We start from the raw sequence: 13406 nt of genomic DNA, 5'->3' as shown, positions 1-13406 counted from the left end.
CACTACAAGTTCTCTTGTTTTTTTAAATGCAAATGGGTAGCTCAAGAGCCTGATGTCTTTAAATTTATCAAACTGACTGTACGAACTTACCCATCACTGTTGATGTCACTAGCTGCTACAGCATACCCAAAATAGGAAGCCATCTGCAAAAATACAAAAACAATATGCATCATGAGTCCTGCAAAAGTGCACAGAGGTTAAACACACAGGTAAAACAGGTAGGTAGGTTAGTAATTCTTAAAATAAGACAAAATCTCTTTATGATAACGCAGGTACCAAGGAAGGTTGGTGGTAACACAATTAAATATTTCAAAACAAAACAGTCTGTGGGTTGGGTTCTACTTCCTAGAAATCCTTACAATATGTATTTTTCATCATTTTAAAAAGGTTTTTAACTTTTATTTCTTGTTTTTAACTTCATCTGTACAGTGTAAATTACTTTTAAACCAAGGTCTCTACAGGGAGGTTAATCTAGTTTAAGGTCATACACATCTTCTATAGTAACTTGAGCTGGTTTAGTATTCAGATAATGCTAGAGATGCGGTTAATCTGGTTTGCTTATGCTCAGTAGAGGCAGAATGCAATTTCAATTGCAAACAGGTCTGCTTTCTTATCTCCCAGAGGGAAGAGGGCTACAATGAGAAATTATATAATTGTTTTAAACTTCTTTTTTTTTTATACACAATCTGTTTCTTGTTATGTTTACTTTGATTTAACATATATTTGTTTTACTATAGGAGCATTGTTTAATAAACATTGGTCATTATGGCTGTAGTAGTAAAAACAAAAATAAGTGTTCACTCACCTGCTCTCCTGAGAAGTTATACAAAGACTTTAGATCTGTCCCATTTAATATAGTGACCTTCAGGAGGAGAAAAACAGGGTTGTAAATTCACAGCATCCTATAAGGTCTGGGAACCTAGTTTTTATACACTACTGAAAAAAACTGAAATGCTGCACAGGATAAAGATAGCTTATCTTCTACTATACACGTGTTACAGTTTGCTTCATTTTTGTGTATATATTATTCTCTCAATTGTCTGGAAGGAAAAACAGCTTCTCCATAAAGTGTTAATTACCAGTCAATGTCTTAGCATTTGCATATAGGCAGAATAAAATAAAGGCATTTTCTAAAAGCAAGAACCATTAAAAGGAGCATGAAACCCAAAAAATGTTTTTATTATTTAGACCGAGCCTACAATTTCAAAAAGTTTCCAATTTGCTTCTATTTGCAAATTTGCTTAGTCCCCATGCTATTCTGTGTTGACATACCTGACTAGAGCACTATATGGCAGGAAATAGTGTTGCTATCTAGTGCTCTTGCAAATCGATACAATTATTGCAAAATTGCTGTCATTTAGCGCTCCAGACATGTGCACTCTTTAAATTACCTTCCTGCTATTCAACAAAAGATACCAACACAGCAAAGAAAATTTGAAAATAGAAGTAAATTAGAATAAAAATAAAATTGCAAGCTCTATCTGAATCATTAATGAATTTTTTTTGAGTTTCATGTCCCTTTAAAAAGGTAAATACCTTGAGATTTTTTTTTTATTAAAAATGTTAATCCATGCAATATAGTTTCATAATTGTTTATGCCATCCTTACATTTAATTAAGCTCGGAAAAGTGTCTTTTATAATACACAAAGCTGGAAATGCACATAGCAGACTTCTCAAGGCTGACCCTGCTATATAAAACTTCTCCTAATTGGACAATGCACTTTTTATAAACAATATGACAACAGTGAACATTGTCCATTGTAGACTCAAGTCTGGATTGACTCCTTCAAATAAATCAAGTGGTAGGTGATTTGTCTTTTTAAGAACCAAATGCATCTAACATGGATAATCAAGTAAAGAAGTGAAGGAGGTACTCTACACCAGTGATTTTTAACCTTTTTTTTGCCGTGGCACACTTTTTTACATTAAAAAATCCTGTGGCACACCACCATCCCAAAATGTTAAAAAAAAAAGCACACATTGTAGCCTAATACAGCATATATATATATACACATACACACTAACACACACATACTGTATGTATTGTGCTGTTATGCCATGCCTCCTACAAACTACCCCTGCACTGGGAGTAAAAAACAAGCAAAGTTTAAAAAATATGTCACACATTTGTCAGTCTGCCGTGGCACACCTGAGGATCTCTCACGGCACACTAGTGTGCCACGGCACACTGGTTGAAAAACACTGCTCTACACTGTAAAGCAAGTGAACCTTTAATAAAACTAGCAACATTACGGGGCTCCTGCCCCTTTCTCATCCTTGGGAAAGGGGCAGGAGCCCGTAACGTTGCTCGTCTTTAAAGGGACATTATACATTCGATTTTTGTTTGCATAAATGTTTTGTAGATGATCCATTTATTTAGCCCTACAGGATGTTTTTTAGGGGTTTTTAAATGGATAGTTTTGCTTATTTTTAAATAACATTGCTCTGATTTTCAGATTCCAGCCAAGTCCCAAAGTTTTTGGAGAATACCGAGGTATACCTACTCCAGCTTGCTCCTGTTTGTGTAAAGAGTCTTTTCATATGCAGAGGAAGAGGGGGGGGGGGGAGTGTGTTATTACCCACTTAAAGTGGGTGTTCTAGCTACCTTTTTAACACAGAGCTAAACTAGGAGCTTCTAAGTAAGTTTTAAAACTGTTTTATACTGGATTTTTATATCAGTATCTGCGCATATTATTCTTTATAGTAGTGTCTATTACATGCAGTTATATGAAAATGAGTGTATACTGACCCTTTAACTAGTGGGCGATTATGCTAATATATGAATGCCCGCATATCACTTGTGAATTTCACATAGCTTTGCTATGCTTTAAAAGGTGCCACCTTCCCTTCTTTATTTGATGTACATTTTGGAGGCTCTTAGAGGGAAGCCTGGAAGGTATTGCACCGATATACCTATAGTCTATGCAGCTGTTGCAATAAGGTGTTGTGCTGATCCTATCTACTTCAAACATGGATAATGTCAGACATGGAGTAGGTTATGCTATAGCTAGACAAAAGAACGTCTTGTAATTACAAGGTGTTTAGTGCCGCTTTAAATGTGTTCCAAGATTTTACTTTTGTTTAGAATGTAGATTAGTTTTTTCCTGAATGCTCAGCCTCCCAAAAAGTCTGAAAATGCACTCTGCTTTTGAAGGATGGGAATTTCAGGTTTTATATCATATCATGATTAGAACGGGAGACTGACTTGTATAGATAAAACGGCTCTACTCTAGGCATTTCCTTTTGAGGACTACTTATTACTCACTCATACTAAATCAGAGGCCAAAGCTTGCAACCAGTTTTCAATGAAAGATGTATCCGCTATTACAATTGCATGCTTGGCAGCTGGAGCAATGCAGGAAAAGAAACTAATCAACTGCTGCCACTGGTTAGAAACAAATCCAAACAACATTGTGTGCAAATGAATAAACGCCTTTTATTTTGTAAAGTCAAAGAGTCTTACGTATCCATAGGTCAGGTTTCCTTTGGGAACGCCAGCTACAAAATCTATAAAAAGGAAACAAACTTTGTTTAAAACAGATTTTATGTATTGTGCAATTAGGCAGTATGAACAAAAAAGAAAATTTAAAAGGGACAGTCTACTCCAGAATTGTTATTGTTTAAAAAGATAGATAATCCCTTTATTAGCCATTTCCCAGTTTTGCATAACCAACATGGTTATACCAATATACTTTTTACCTCTTTGATTACCTTGTATCTAAGCCTCTGCAGACGGCCCCCTTATTTCAGTTCTTTTGACACTCATTTTAGCCAATCAGTGCCCTCTCATAAGTAACTCCACGAGCGTGAGCATAATGTTATCTATAAGGTACACAAGAACTAACGCCCTCTAGCTGTGAAAAACTGTCACATGCATTCAGATAAGGGACAGCCTTCAATAACTTAGAAATTAGCTATGAGCATACCTAGGTTTAGCTTTTAACTATGAATACCAAGAAAACAAAGCAAATTTGATGATAAAAGTAAATTGGAAAGTTGTTTAAAATGACATGCCCTATCTGAATAATGAAAGTTTAATTTTGACTAGATTGTCCCTTTAAATAAAATAACAAAAATAAACACACAGAAGTGTGACCCTTGATAGGTTTGTCCCTTACCTTCTGTATCATCACCACTGAATTCACCAACAGCAACCGAATAACCTGCAAAAGAAATATGAGAACATAATTAATAATCCTTTTGATGTTCATACTATGGATTTGACTTTCCATTTTGCTGTATCAAATACTACATTATTCTAATAGAGAATGTTACATTTAAAAAACAAACAAAAAGAAACATTGTCATTAAATGTTAATAGGTTTTTGTTTTTTTAAAGTGAAAGTAAATCCTAGCGTTTTACAAACGCTAGGATTTACTATTGAAACAAATAAAGGGGACTTTTATTCATGAAATATAAGGTACTTCATGTAGAAAGCTCCTTTATTTGATTCAATCGATCACCATTTTTACCTTGTACAGCAGCCCACGGCAAAAACATCACCTCTTAGCCACATTTTTTTTTTTGCTGTGGGCTCCTGTACAAAAGATAAAAACGGCGATCGATTGAATCAAATAAAGGAGCTTTCTACATGAATGAAAGTACCCTTTATTTGTTTCAATAGTAAATCCTAGCACTTGTAAAACGCTAGGATTTACTTTCACTTTAATGCGGTAGAAATTAAAAGTTTGCAGACTAAAACGGTGACAATGTATTTGGTCATACCCAGATAGCTGTCGTCATAAGACATATCAGCCTGGCGCGTCTGCATTTGTCCTCTGATCTCCGTGATAAAATATTCAGAAAAGTAAGAATCCTTAATGTCATCTTGTGCTGCTGTAATCACCTGACCTGGAAACCATAGAGGGTTCAACGTTAAATACCCAAACGGCAAAAGGAAAGTAATTTGTAATCTGCATTATAATTTGTAACTCACCTTGCCAGAAATAACTGCCTGGACCACCCAAAATCACTTTTCCATTCTGTTTACAAGAATAATAATAATGAAAACAAAATTTAAAAAAAATTATAATGAATAATAAATTAAATTACTAGATAAAAAGATAAGCACATATTTTCTCCAAATGTTTTTAAGGAACCAAAAGGAAAAAAAAACAAAAAACTAGAAAATGCCATCTCTATATTAAAATCCTGTTTGAAAACATACCTTTGTGAACTCTGCACTGAAGCCACCCTGACAGTACCCTTGTCCTTCTGGTGCCACAAAATCTGTAAAAAAAAATAAAAAATAATTACATTTTATAACATCTGTAACAAAATTATATACAAAAATACTGGTGCGTATATAGTGTTCACATATAGTTAAGTAAGAATCTACTTGGAGGATACACTATAACTATTAAAATCACTCAGTGGACAAACAGCACAATTACTAATTATGAATTATTGAGAGGGACTTCCTAAGGAGTATGAAGAAATGGATATATATATATATAAAATCTCTTTCACATATTCAGACTAGAGCAACTAAAGTTAGCAATATATAGGCAAGGGTGGGATTAAAAATTCCTTGTTCTGGGTCTAAAGATATACGGTGTGTGATGTAGAAGCAATGGTTTATAAAATAATGATACCTCTCAAGAGAAAGTGTGTGCGCAAGACTTGGGTTTTTCATTCCAATAGGTTTATGTTTAGTTATAATTTTCCAATATGTAGGGATCAATTCTCCCTCATGACTTACAAAAACAAAAAGGTTCTGCAAGTCATGATAAATCATTATAAAATTACACCTGAGGATAAGACGCACAACAATGATACTAGTGAGAGAGTTCCAACGACTTCACGTCTGCAGCTCAGGTCCAGACATTGCAGTAGAAAAGTTATCTATTACTTCTGCTGAGTATATCAGAGATGGAGTTTATTTAAAAATCTCTAATGAAAGTTTAGGTTAAAAAACAGGAATATGGACACATACGTTGAAACCCTTCTCATCCTAATAAGACCCAGTAAATACAGATTGCAGGTAGAATTCCATTTACCTGTGCGGCAGGGTGAATATTCCACAAAGCTGGTGAAGTTATTGATTGATAAATAACAGGTGCCCACAGGGTCATTGTGCCTTTCATCCTTTTGTGTTCTCCAGCTGTATCTGGGTGCACAGGCCTACAGTTATAAATGAAAGAGTTCGAGAAATATAATGAAAAAAAAAAATTCTTAGTCATGAAACAAAAGCTGGTTTATTATAAATGTTTAGAGCCATATGCAGATTTTCACAAGTGTGAAAAGAACGGTCACTAAATCTTTCCTTATATGGTGTAAACTGATAAAGAAAATCAGGAGCTATCTTACATGAAGCAATATTATATGCTGGGATTACACTTGATTACTGTAATATAGGGGGTTTAGGTTTACCCAGACAGGCGCCATTTAATTTAAACAAAAATGCACAAAATAACAAACCTACTAGAAAATCACCAACGTTTTACTTCCATGCTAAGCAAACCCAGTTGTACTAAATAAATACAGCTATGCCATTCCCTGGCAGTGAAGATAAGGCACAGACAATAGATATCATACATTGTAAGATCTACTACTGGTTCCAACATAAAACATATTGTAATTACAAAAAGTCTTCGGTAGTCTTTCAATAAATTAAGATTTAGATAGAGGGTGAAAACAAAAGAATTACCATTTTTCATTTGCTGGAATCACGTGACAGACATCAACCAATCACAGACATATGTATGTAGATGCTGTGCCTCTTGCACATGTTCAGTAATAGCTGGTGCTCAGAAAGTGTGCATATAAAACTACTGTGCAGAATTTGGAAATGTAAGTACATTGGAACGTCTCGGCATGCTCTGTTTGCTAATAAAAGTATATTACAAAGCTTTGTCACTAAGTTTAATAAAACATTTTATTTTACAATATCAGTGTGTTTAACACACATTGGCTTGAGAGAAAATTTAAGTGATCTGTGGGTAGGTTCAGCTAAACCAAGGGCATTGTGGGTTTCTTTGCTCTTGTCCTTGCTGTACAATATAGCAACTTACAGCCATATACCAGTGCAGAAAGGCATTATACCTTTAAACGAACATGAAAATAAAAACTAGATTTTCATGGTTCAGATACAGCAAACAAATGTTAAAATAGTTTTTAGTTCATTATCAAACATACTTTGTTCTCTTGGTATACTTTGTTGAAAAGCATACCTAGGTAGAGGCACAGGAGCAGTTAGCTGGTGATCAGTGGCTATACATGTATGCATCTTGGCTCACCAAATATATTCAGCTAGCGCACAGTAGTGCATGGCTGCTCACAAACTGACTTAAAGGGACATTAAACACTAAATACATGCTAGATCGAATGATGCATTCAAAGAAAAGATTAGTCCATGAGTAACATGTAGATGCATTTTTTAAAGTTTCATTAGTTGTTTAAAAAGTGGCAACATAAGTGTAAAGTTTTAGTGTCTATAAAACACTGGGAGTTGCCATGTTGTAACTTGTGTTACCTTCTCTGCTGTGGCCAATTAGGGTCAGTTATAAATAGGTCACTAGAGTGTGCAGCCAATGGTTGTGCTGGATTTAACAGTGTTCTGCACTTCCATTTCTAACAGGAACTGAAAAGCTCACAATTTCAGAATGGAATTACAGGCAAAGAGGACAAAATAAATAATGAAAGTATATTGCAGAGTTGTTTTATTATATACAATTTATCATTTTATATTACCATTTCAAAGTGTTTAATGTCCCTTTAACTTTGTGTTTACAAATGGTTATAAGCAAGGAATAGCACAATAATAAATTGTTCTTAATACGTTAGAGAAGTTTTTTTTTCCACTTTTAATTCACTTTATAAAAAGGACCACTAAATACAGTAGAATTGCATAATTAACAAGTGCATAATAAAAAGACAATGCATTAACATAGGAGATTTTTTTTCCCCTGACAAACTTATGCCCCCCCCCCCCCTTTATCATGTGACGGCTATCACAGACACAGGACTAGTATATGTATACCCTATGAACTTGTGCACATGCTCAGTACGAGCTGGTGCCTCAGTGTGTATATAAAAAGCAAATGCAAAATTTGATCATAGAAGTAAACTGGAAAGTGTCTTAAAACTGTGTCCTCTATATGAATCATGAAAGTTTAATATTGACTTTAGTGTCCCTTTGATATAAAAGAGGAGGGGCGTGGTGGGACACACTATAAATTACAGTGGTTAGTTTATGGGTATAAACTGGCTACCCAATCATATTCCTATCTAGACAGAGAGGGGGGGTTAAGCTCTTTGCCAGCTATGCATGTAACCATGGCAACGTACAGAACACTGCTGACATTTGTTGCATTGCCTTTAGAACAAAATTGTCAGACATATCTAGAACACGCATTAAAATTGAAAGAAAAAAAACCTTTGTTAGACTGCCGTGGAACGATGAGAGTTTAATTTGCCTACGGTTTAGGAGCTGGAGATGCAGTGGAAAGGGAATCCATAAGGTTTTAAAATATACACATAAAATAATTCTTGTGAAGAGTATGTTTGTATACTGTTTAATAATTTCAAGAGAAGTTTAATTTAGCCATTAACTTTAAAGGAATATAAAAAATTTGGTAAAATTAAAATCTGTTAAATCAAAAGTAACAGATTGTGTAAAAAAACAGCAACCAACTGTAGGGAAGCAGCGGTCTCATCACCACTGCTTGATAAATCCTGATTGCAGGTTCTCTTGTGCGAATCTGCAGTCAAAGGGAGGAGAAGGGCTTGATAAATCGAGCTCATAGAATTTCTCAGTGTAGCCCTTGCCCTCAGTGTGATATCAGAGCTGCCAAGTTCGTAACTTCTTAGGTTGCATTCTGCATGTACTGAGCATGGGAAAATCTGACTGTTTATCTAGTCTATTCACTTAATAGTAAATCAGCTCAAGTTACTCTAGAAGAGTTATGACATCAAGCTAGATAACCCTTCCAGTTGAGACCACAGACTCCTTGTAGGGCTGTGACGGAAAGTAATGGACACTGCCCAAATTGGAAAAAAAAAAAAAAAAAAGTAAAATCCATTTAAATAGATATACAATACATATTGCAATGGCTTCTATTACGTATAAGCCACTGCTTAGTGTGTTTCATATCCCTTTAAGCAGCAGGATTGCAATTTGATGCAAGAATGATTTTCTTATGACAGTTGTTTATGTGATGGGAACAGATGATAAGAATAGTTTCATATATTACATTTTCCCCAGTTTTCATCAAGTGCTTTATCATAATTTATCAGATTAAGCGCTTACCAGTATTGACTTGTCATGTGATCGCAAGGTGGCTCCAAACCACTGATTAGACTTATACTCCACTTCCTCTCCAGAACCGTTTTTTAATTCCTGCATCCGACTACCTGAAAGCATAACAATTATTACTTGTAAAAGGGGTTTCCAACAGTTTCAAACAATGAAAGCGCTAAATTTAGGTCCAGTATATGAACCAGGAGCAGATTTCTTGGAGTTTTATTAAAAATAAAGAATATGTCTATATCAATTTGAATGATAGTTTCTTAATGGACCATTACATACAGTAGAATTACATAAACAGCAAGTGCACAATAACAATGCAATAACACTTACTCTGAATTTTGAATGAGCAGTAGATATTTTTTTTCTGACACATTTCCTAAATTTGTCAATTTGCTGGCCTCCTATATTATGTGATAAACAGCCAATCACAGACTCATACACTGAACTCTTGCACATGCTCAGTAGCAGCTGGTGCTTCGGAAGGTTTGAAGATAAAAAAAAAATAGCTTGATTTAATGATGGAATTAAAGTTGGAAAGTCTTTAAAACTGCATGCTTTATCCGAATCATGAAAAAGTTTAATTTCATGATTTAATGTAAAATTATCCGTTTTATTTCTTTAAAAATGCATGTTTCTGTCCTTTAAATACATCAATGTTTTCTTTGCAAAGGTGTGTCCCTCTCCACCAGTGAAGCAAGGCAGTAGTCCTTGTAAGTTAGTTACTTGTAGGAAGCAGAAAAACATAATTTATGTAAGAACTTACCTGATAAATTCATTTCTTTCATATTGGCAAGAGTCCATGAGCTAGTGACATATGGGATATACAATCCTACCAGGAGGGGCAAAGTTTCCCAAACCTCAAAATGCCTATAAATACACCCCTCACCACACCCACAATTCAGTTTAACGAATAGCCAAGCAGTGGGGTGATAAAGAAAGGAGTAGAAAGCATCCTCAAAGGAAATTTGGAAATAATTGTGCTTTATACAAAAAATCATAACCACCATAAAAAGGGTGGGCCTCATGGACTCTTGCCAATATGAAAGAAATGAATTTATCAGGTAAGTTCTTACATAAATTATGTTTTCTTTCATGTAATTGGCAAGAGTCCATGAGCTAGTGACATATGGGATATCAATACCCAAGATGTGGATCTCCACTCAAGAGTCACTAGAGAGGGAGGGAATAAAATAAAAACAGCCATAATCTGCTGAAAAAAAATAATCCACAACCCAAAAATATAAGTTTATTTTATTTGAAAGAAAAAACTTAAATCAAAAGCAGAAGAATCAAACTGAAACAGCTGCCTGAAGAACTTTTCTACCAAAAACTGCTTCCGAAGAAGCAAATACATCAAAACGGTAGAATTTAGTAAATGAATGCAAAGAGGACCAAGTTGCCGCTTTGAAAATCTGATCAACTGAAGCTTCATTCTTAAAAGCCCACGAAGAGGAGACTGATCTAGTAGAATGAGCTGTAATTCTCTGAGGCGGGGCCTGACCCGACTCAAAATAAACTTGATGAATCAAAATTTCAACCAAGAAGCCAAGGAAATAGCATAAGCCTTCTAACCTTTCCTAGGACCAGAAAATAAAACAAATAGACTGGAAGTCTTTCTGAAATCTTTAGTAGCTTCCACATAATATTTCAAAGCTCTTAACACATCCAAAGAATGTAAGGAACTTTCCAAAGAATTCTTAGGAGTAGGACACAAGGAAGGAACAACAAGTTCTCTACTAATGTTGTTAAAATTCACAACCTTAGGTAAAAATTAAGTCCGCAAAACTGCTTTATCCTGATGAAAAAAATCAGAAAAGGAGACTCACAAGAAAGAGCAGATAACTCAGAAACTCTTCTAGCAGAAGAGATGGCCAAAAGGAAAAACACTTTCCAAGAAAGTAGTTTAATGTTTAAAAAATGCATAGGTTCAAATGGAAGAACCTGTAAAGCCGTCAGAACCAAATTAAGACTCCAAGGAGGAGAAATTGATTAAATAACAGGCTTAATAAGAACTAAAGCCTGTACAAAACAGTGTATATCAGGAAGTATAGCAATCTTTCTGTGAAATAAAACAGAAAGAGCGGAGATTTGTCCTTTCAAGGAACTTGCAGACAAACTCTTATCCAAACCGTCCTGAAGAAACTGTAAAATTCTAGGAATTCTAAAAGAATGCCAGGAGAATTTATGAGAAGAACATCATGAAATGTAAGTCTTCCAAACTCTATAATAAATCTTTCTAGAAACAGATTTACGAGCTTGTAACATAGTATTAATCACTGAGTCAGAGAAACCTATGACTTAGTACTAAGCGTTCAATTTCCATATCTTCAAATTGAATGATTTGAGATCCTGATGGAAAAACGGACCTTGAGATAGTAGGTCTGGCCGTAACGGAAGTGGCCAAAGCGGGCAACTGGACATACAAACCAGATCCGCATACAAAAACCTGTGTGGCCATGCTGGAGCCACCAGCAAAACAAATGATTGTTCCATGATGATTTTGGAGATCACTCTTTGAAGGAGAACTAGAGGCGGGAAAATGTAAGCAGGATGATAACACCAAGGAAGTGTCAGCGCATCCCCTGCTTCTGCCTAAACATCCCTGGACCTGGACAGGTATCTGGGAAGTTGCTTGTTTAGATGAGAGGCCATTAGATCTATCTTTGGAAGACCCCACAACTGAACAATCTAACAAAACACATCTGGATGAAGAGACTACTCCTCTGGATGTAAAGTCTGGCGGCTGAGATAATCCGCCTCCCAATTGTCTACACCTGGGATAAGCACTGCAGAGATTAGACAAGAGCTTGATTCCGCCCAAACAAGTATCCAAGATACTTTTTTCATAGCTTGGGGACTGTGAGTCCCACCCTGATGATTGACATATGCCACTGTGGTGATATTGTCTGTCTGAAAACAAATGAACGGTTCTCTCTTCAACAGAGGCCAAAACTAAAGAGCATTGCAAGGAGTTCTAAAATATTTATTGGTAATCTCGCCTCTTGAGATTTCCAAACTCCTTGTGCTGTCAGAGATCCCCAAACAGCTCCCCAACCTGAAAGACTCGCATCTCTTGTGATCACAGTCCAGGTTGGCCAAACAAAAGAAGCCCCTTGAACTAAACGATGGTGATTTATCCACCATGTCAGACATAAATTATGTTTTCTTTCATGTAATCGTCCGGAGTCCATGAGCTAGTGACATATGGGATATCAATACCCAAGATGTGGATCTCCACTCAAGAGTCACTAGAGAGGGAGGGAATAAAATAAAAACAGCCATAACCTGCTGAAAAAAAATTAATCCACAACCCAAAAATATAAGTTTATTTCATTTGAAAGAAAAAAAATTAAATCAAAAGCAGAAGAATCAAACTGCAGCATACAAAGCTGTAGATGTCTCATGTGAAAACGAGCAAAGGGGATCGCGTCCAATGCTGCAGTCATGAGACCTAAAACTTCCATGCACATAGCCACTGAAGGGAATGACTGAGACTGAAGGTGCCGGCATGCTGCAACCAATTTTAAACGTCTCTTGTCTGTTAGAGACAGAGTCATGGACACTGAATCTATCTGGAAGCCTATCTGGAAGCCTAAAAAGGTGACCTTTGTCTGAGGAATCAAGAAACTTTTGGTAAATTGATCCTCCAACCATGTTTCCAAAGAAACAACACTAGTTGATTCGTTTGAGATTCTGCAGTACGCAAAGACTGAGCTAGTACCAGGATATCATCCAAATAAGGAAACACCGCAATACCCTGTTCTCTGATTACAGATAGTAGAGCACCCAGAACCTTTGAAAAGATTCTTGGAGCTGTTGCTAGGCCAAATGGAAGAGCAACAAATTGGTAATGCTTGTTTAGAAAAGAGAATCTCAGAAACTGATAATGTTCTGGATGAATCGGAATATGAAGGTATGCATCCTGCAAGTCTATTGTGGACATATAATGTCCTTGCTGAACAAAAGGCAGAATAGTCCTTATAGTCACCATCTTGAAAGTTGGTACTTTTACATAACTATTCAAAATTTTTCAGATCTGAATAAATTTTCCTTCTTTGGTACAATGAATAGATTTGAATAAAACCCCAAACCTTGTTCCTGAGGAGGAACTGGCATGATTACCCTTGAAGACTCCAGGTCTGAAACACACTTCA

General features: G+C 35.8%; 1 protein-coding gene across 1 annotated transcript in view; it reads right to left on the bottom strand.

Moving 5' to 3' along the window:
• The window catches only part of ITGA5 (integrin subunit alpha 5), a 170628-nt gene that overhangs the window by 74922 nt on the left and 82300 nt on the right, over window positions 1-13406 (bottom strand). Inside the window, exons 3-11 of the mRNA XM_053708269.1 lie at window positions 9253-9356; window positions 6002-6125; window positions 5170-5231; window positions 4939-4984; window positions 4728-4853; window positions 4120-4164; window positions 3465-3508; window positions 806-862; window positions 91-143 (exon numbers count right to left, since the gene is read on the bottom strand). Coding sequence (XP_053564244.1) covers window positions 91-143; window positions 806-862; window positions 3465-3508; window positions 4120-4164; window positions 4728-4853; window positions 4939-4984; window positions 5170-5231; window positions 6002-6125; window positions 9253-9356 — 661 coding nt within the window. The remainder of the gene's footprint in view (window positions 1-90; window positions 144-805; window positions 863-3464; window positions 3509-4119; window positions 4165-4727; window positions 4854-4938; window positions 4985-5169; window positions 5232-6001; window positions 6126-9252; window positions 9357-13406) is intronic.

Source organism: Bombina bombina, chromosome 3 (assembly GCF_027579735.1).
Source record: "Bombina bombina isolate aBomBom1 chromosome 3, aBomBom1.pri, whole genome shotgun sequence".
In the NCBI taxonomy this organism is placed as follows: Eukaryota; Metazoa; Chordata; class Amphibia; order Anura; family Bombinatoridae; genus Bombina; species Bombina bombina.
Note: the sequence above shows the minus strand (reverse complement) of the source record. Positions and strands in the feature narration are given on the sequence as shown.